Genomic DNA, 7,215 nt, shown 5'->3' on the forward strand with positions numbered 1-7,215 from the left:
AATTGAATAAATAATTCATATTTATTTAATTATAGAGGGCGATAAATATGATAAATACATTAATTAAATAAAAATAAATATATATTTAATTAATGGCTATGATAGGTGATGTCAAGTGTTGTCATATATGGGAAAATTTAAGTTTCTACAAGTACATTAAAGCATGGGTTGATGTCATGTTCATATTTAAGGATATTCGAATCAGTGTAAGAGAATACCATGGTCTTTGATTCTTGACTCGGGAGTTGATAGACTTCATGTGGAGGTACATTGGGTTTAAGGGAAGCTATGAATAGTGCAACTCTATTAGTGAAGAGTGTGAAGATTATATGTTGTTATTGTATACTTGAGTGAAGCCCTTGCAACAGGCTTAAAAGTGATGTTTCTATGATTAATTATCTATGTATATTTGGAACCTTGAGTGGTGATTATCCATTTATGTAAGTTTGTTGTGATCATGTGGTTGTTGATTGGCATGTGAGAGGGCCCTTTGTGGTAGATTGTAATGCATTTGATGAATCAATAATATGCTGATAGATATTTTGGAGGCTTGTTTCCCTCATTAAGGGTTTTCCTATGGTATATCTTGTTTCATTTTTCTTTGATTCTTCTATTTAGGTTTGTTTTTATGTAGTAGTTGGATCATCCTTCATTGGAACTTCCTACTATGATTGCATCAAGATTACTTAAGAGGGCCCAAATATATAATTGATAGCATTCATTCTATTTAAATTATTCTCAATCTAGTAAATAATCTATACACAATGTGCATCAATATTCACATGCACACACTTATTTCAAGAAGGAAATATTGACTTCCTATATGAACAACAACATTAATTAAGCATTGCTAATTAACCATGAGGAGGAAAAGTTGGAATATGCATAACCTTGACTTTCACTTTTTGTATCTTCTAGATAACCTTAATGTCACTTCTACTAATATTTAATGTTGGGTTAAGTTAACTCAATCACATATCATTCACTTGAATATATACATACAAACATATTCCCCTGACTACTTTTCATCTTATTCATACATATTCAAATACAACTTGATCTTTTTATAGACATTTGATCAAACTCTTAGATCATCATTACCATTCAACTTATAACATTAATAAAATAAATATTTAAATGCAAACCTCCCACTAGAGAAGCATACCTAATAGATGATTGAGATAGTTCGCATACATTTTCTTTAAAATGCACTTTGATCCAATATATTATCTTATACTTATTATAAGATAATATATTGGATCAAAAATATATTATCTTATACTTATAAATTCTTTAGATATTAATGGACTTCCCTTTTTCTTTAGAATTATATATGTGACTCTAATTACTAATAATTTAATAGAAAATGTTCCTTAAAATAAGTAAAAATAAATTATATAATAACATACATATTATATGGGTTCACTCTTTTTCTTTATATTTAACAACATGCTAACTAAGACATTGACATAACACCATCTTTAATGATGTGAACTACAAACTCTCAAACAGGTGCTAATTTATGTTGTGGCTTATGTAACACTATTTTTAATAATGTGAACTACAAACTCTTAAATTAAAGATAGTAAATGTTGTGACTGATGTAACAACATCTTTAATAATATGAATCAGAAATCCTTAAATGAAAAAAATTAGATGTTGTGAATGATGTAACACCATCTTTAATGATGTGAACCTCGTACCCTAAAATTAAATATAGTAAATATTGGAAATGATTAACACCATCTTTAATGATGTGAACCACAAACCCTTCAATTAAAATTAAAGGTTGTAAGTGAAGTAACACCATCTTTAATTATGTGAACCACAAAACCTTAAATTAAAGTAGTAAAAGTATTAAATGTTATGACTGATGTAACACCTTTAATAATTATATACATCACCTACCTTTAAATGAAAGGAGCTAACTTTGAAAAATAATTGGTACAAACCTGTGAGAGCTCTTTCAGTCCATTCCCATACCTTGACTGACTGTTGGGTTGTCTGTATCTTGAACAATTGCTTGTTGGCAAAGCATAGGTTAGACAAAGCTTCATCAGTGGACTGGGCATCGTTATTGTCAATATGTATGGCAGTGCTTCTTTTAGCTGTGTTTGCACAACTGCTCTCTGGTGTGATTTATGTCTTGTTTTATTTCAATATTACTGTCTGTAATGTAATCTTAAACTTAAAAGTAAATGTTTATTTAAAAAAAACAAAAATAAATTTTAACATATCTGTTTGTATTCTAACAGTTATATCATAGAATATGATTCGAAATGTTGAAATAAAACACAACACACAATCTATTTAGAAACAACTGATTCTTAATGTCTTTAATAAAGAAAAAACTACTTTATGTCCTGCAGGAACAGGTTCAAATACAGATCAAAAAAGTTTATTAACATCTTTGCTTAAGATGAATACTTTAAACATTACAAAACTGATCTCTTTGAGCTTCATCTTTCAAAACAAAAAAACACATAACCTAATATGGCTTTTCACCTATAACATTGCCTGGAGGAGAATAATAACAGATGATAAGGGTAGTATCTTTGTTATCACAGGTAACCAAAGCACAGCCCAACTCAGTGGAATTCTTCCACACAAGCTGAGTGTAAACTCCACACTGGTGATCTGGCTGGCAAGAGTTGTTGTTGTAGTCATAAAACTTCCTCTCATCAACCCAATTCTGGACCCCTTGAGTAGGGGTCAAAGGTCCACCCTGACCCCAAAACAGATTTTCACCATACTTTGTGGATCCAGAGTGTTTCATCTCACAGTGGTCATGATCCCTCTGATACCTTGCAAAAAGACTGGCTTGAGCAGCCACTTTGTTGTTCCAGCCAAGTAAAGGCACACCCACCAGAGCTCGCTCTTTGTTATGAGCATTCAGAAACTTTTCACTGGTATTTTTTTGTGCACTTATTGTGCACAAACCCATTAATACCAGCACAAAAACATAGCTTGAAAACCTAAGCATATCCATTATCTTTCAATGGGAGAGTGGGTTTTACACGTCTGCCTCTTGTGATAATAAATACTGCTTAGGCACAGTGACTGACAGTTTTCAAGCATTTTGTTTGTGATTCCTCGTGGACACCAGTTGTGCAATTACCTAAATTGAAATCAATGGCGCCCATTAAAAATCGTGGGCGCCTTTATCAAGATCTGAACGTTTACGTCACGTTAGAAAATATAATCATTTCTTTATTCAGAACGTTATGACTACCATATCATTTTGGGACAATTTGCTCAGAGATTTTTCTGTGTACCTTAGCTTGCCGACAAAACTAAACAGAAACGAGGTAAAATTGGAAAAATAATGTAATCTATGGGATGAAAATTTTATTTAATGATAATGGAGTGTACAATTTATTAGGATATTTACGTATAATCAGTTGGAAGTCTTTATGACATTTACAAGATCACAGAGTTAGTGATTTATGATGATATTTGAGTATAATTAGTGTGAAATAATTTTTTATTTAAAAATTCAATTACGAGTTTCTTGATCAAGATTCATAATAGAAGATTCAACACTGAAATAAATTTGAAAATGTGTTAATTTTGTGTCTCTTGATCAGTTAGACCGCTTGGTCTGTTGGACGTCATTAAAATTCTTTCCTTCATTCATAAGATTCAAGAGTGGAGTTGTATAGTGATAATAAAAGTAACAACCATCAAATCATAACTTTTATTTCTGACTGTTCTTTATTTCTTGTTGATCACAGTTCTTCGGCTATGAATGTGATCAAGTAATCTGCTGTCAAATATTACTTTTATAATATTGGTATATTTGATAAATAGAATCAATTCTTCTTTCAGAAAGTATGACTACCATATCATTCTGGGACAATTTGGTTACAGATTTTTTTGTGTGCAGCGTAGGAAGATATCCATAGTCAGTTCGAAAACAAATTGAATGTAGACAATCCAAATGAGTCATTTGGGAAGGCAAGAATTCACAAAACGGCAAGTTTCTTGGTCAAGATTCATAATAGAAGAACCAACATTGAAATGAATTTGAAAATGTATTAATTTTGTGTATCTTGATCCTCTAGACCGCTTGATTTCATGGATGTCATTAAAATTCCTTCATCATTTATTCATATGTAACATTTTAGAGTGGAGTTGTATAGCAATAATAAAAGCAACAAACATCAAAATATAAACTTTTATTTCTTCCTGTCCTTTGCTTCTTGTTGATCATGACTTGTCTTGAAAAAGAGGTCATAAACTCAAATCCTTTAGAAAAGTAAGATATACAGTAGTCCCATATTATTATAAACCATCTAGACCTGTAAACAAGCAATATCCATTTCATACCTGTTTAGGTATTTTCCCTCCCTAATTTGTGTGTGTAAAAAGTAAAAAGGCTCAAATAACTGGTTGCGAGATGGACAGGTGTAGGTAAACTTGGAGATGCGAAGCCCGTGATGAGATTACTCCGTGCAACGTTGCAGAAGATCTTTTCAGGTTTATCTGAATGAGTTGGTGACAAGTCACTATTTTATCACTATTATTGGACTATTCTGAATCCGGAATTCAAGAAGTCTGTCCACTTGCTATGAATTTAAATACAGAGATTAATCCTACTGCTTTGCATGTTGAGCATATAGTATTAAAACCACTCATTTTTATGAGGATAGTGGGTTGAAATTCAACAATTTCGATGACTTCTTTTCAGAAACTTTTCTCCTCTTTCTTGATAATGGGACCTGCCTCCTACTTTCTTCTTTTTGTTGTATAGTATGTGATTTTTATTTTTTAAAGGTGTTTAGCATTGACATTTTATGGGTGTAATTTTATTTCACCTTACATTTGATATTTATATATCTTATAAAGTATAATATTCATCACAAAAATTTGATGGATTAATTTAGGGTCTCTTTATGTGTTTTTAAATATGAAAGTATAAGATTATGTAGTTCATATAAATATTTTTAAGAAGAGATATTAGAATAAAAGACAAGATATAAGAGAGTTTGGATTTGGTTTTAAGTTTTTGGAAAGATATTGGTTTTCAAATTCTTCTTGTTATGAAAGGGGTGGTTCATATTGAGGATATTTTTGTTGTCAAAAGTATTTGGCATGCTTGGGAAGATATCAAACCTTGGCTTTAGTAGGCAAGCTCCGACTTTCAAGATAAATTATCTTTCAACAAACATAACCTTTGGTGGTCTCTTCTCATTCAGATTCAAGGACTTCACTTGGCTCATGTGCCTTGGGTCTGTGTCTTAAGGTTTCATAAAAAAGGCATTTGTACACCTTGTGATTTGTTCTCCAAAACTGCTATGAATCTTCCTTGTTGGGAAGATTTGAAAGTCCGGTACCATCTTTTATGGCTAGATCAAGATACATTTGACACAGTTGTGTTGGATCTGCCTCTAAATATGCTACATGAGCTTGGCATTAACTTTGTCAAACCTTGGTGGAAGATTGGTGTTAGCATTCTAACATCACCTTCTACAATTATAAGTTGTGTTTGGGTTACCACTGGCTCTCTTTGCACTTTTTCATTGTATTTGTTGGTGTTTCCAACTGATTGCCTAGATATTGCTAATAATTTGCCATGTTCTATCAATAGATATCTAGAATAGTGGATGAACAAGAATTAATCAAATAATGATTAAATTCTTCTACACTTTAGGCTCTGTTAGACCTAGGTGAGTGAACCTTACAATACCTAATGATGTTCAATAAAATCATATAGACATGGCATCTATAACAAATAAATCCCAATGAAAATATAACAAGCAAAATGTGATTCACCTTGGATATGGCTCTGTTCTTGGTAATTTACCATCTACTCAGCAATTGGGAATGAGATCTAAACTAAACTTACTCTTACAATAGGAAAGTGAAAAGGATTTGATTGTGATAAAGTGTTTCTGAAATAGTCTTGAATGGATCAGTGCCTATATTCTGAAGCAAAGGAATCAGCTTGTGGAAAATTTCATGCACATGAAACAAATTAAATTCTAACCATTGAATCTTAGATTCCCATGTATTACATGAATATCTAATTGAAATACACTTCTGATTATTCTTAATGATCACGAAAGCATTCTTAATCTTAAATTAACATGTTCATAGAATTTAATCCTTTTATGAAAAAAAACCTACAAAACATGCTAGACATTCACAAATAAATTACAAACACAAATCAAACACAAATCAAGATAACTTGATATATTGATTCATTTGAAAATCAAGAAAACAATAGGAAATAATCTTAAGGTATTTTCTATTAATTACTCAGAATGGTTGACACTGTACATAAACAGAGAATTGCTGCAACTTTTTTCTCTATTACTCTAAGACTTTACGATATACATTCTACCTACCCAAAACATTATCTTAAAACCTTTGCCAATGATCCTGATTTCCCTAGGGAGAACCAAGCTTGAGATCGATTGGTCACACTCGTCAAAATTTGATTCAACTATTTTGGAATATGTCAAGGTATCTTTACATTGCACATGAGACAAAATTTATTTACTTGCTACAGGAGGGCATTTGCAATACTTGATGGTGTTGATATTATCCAACTGACTTGCTAGTGTGGATACCTTTGAACTGAAAAATGCTAAAGGAAACAATATTGTTATCACCTTGACATGTGGCACTTGAAACTTAAATGATCAAGGTACTGAAATCTGATGACTGATGGATTCTGCATCTCAAAGACATTCAACTTCATTCACTAAGTGTAAGGTAAGGTACCGGTGATCTGCTAATCCAACAAGCTCCTTATGTAGATAACTAAAATGTAATTGATGATGCAGTCATTCCCTCTTTCCACGTGGTGCCTGAATAATATTCAACAACACAATACTCAGCAAGCCATTGTGCAATACTAGAAAAGCCTGTTGAACACATAAAAACTTGTAGTTTTGAACTCGAGTTGAACTTTCCTTGCACTTGTTATCAAGTATGGCCTTTGCCTCCACTATGAATCTGCTATATCCATTATCATCTACAGTAATCTTATCAAGAATAGCATGGTATGTGGCCATTTGTAATTTCTTCCCATCATCAAGCTTCATGAGAATTGATGTAACACTCATCTCAAAATCTTCTTTCCATGTTTCCAAACTCTTCATTTGTCCTTGTTTGTTGAGTAGGGGATGGACCACCACTGAAATGTGTGGAAGAAATCTACTTTTCTTTTTCTTGCTTGTTCCTTGGACTCTACGAATTTGATTTCTC

At 32.0% G+C, this 7,215-nt stretch overlaps 1 protein-coding gene across 1 annotated transcript; it reads right to left on the reverse strand.

The window, feature by feature from the left end:
• Nucleotides 1–2,382: 2,382 nt before the first annotated feature.
• On the reverse strand, nucleotides 2,383–3,113 carry LOC131047769 (STS14 protein). Its single transcript, XM_057981560.1, has one exon. The coding sequence runs from the start codon at nucleotides 2,987–2,989 to the stop codon at nucleotides 2,489–2,491; it is 501 nt and encodes a 166-aa protein (XP_057837543.1). The 5' UTR covers nucleotides 2,990–3,113; the 3' UTR covers nucleotides 2,383–2,488.
• Between the last annotated feature and the right edge of the window lie 4,102 nt (nucleotides 3,114–7,215).

Source organism: Cryptomeria japonica, chromosome 4, assembly GCF_030272615.1.
Source record: "Cryptomeria japonica chromosome 4, Sugi_1.0, whole genome shotgun sequence".
In the NCBI taxonomy this organism is placed as follows: Eukaryota; Viridiplantae; Streptophyta; class Pinopsida; order Cupressales; family Cupressaceae; genus Cryptomeria; species Cryptomeria japonica.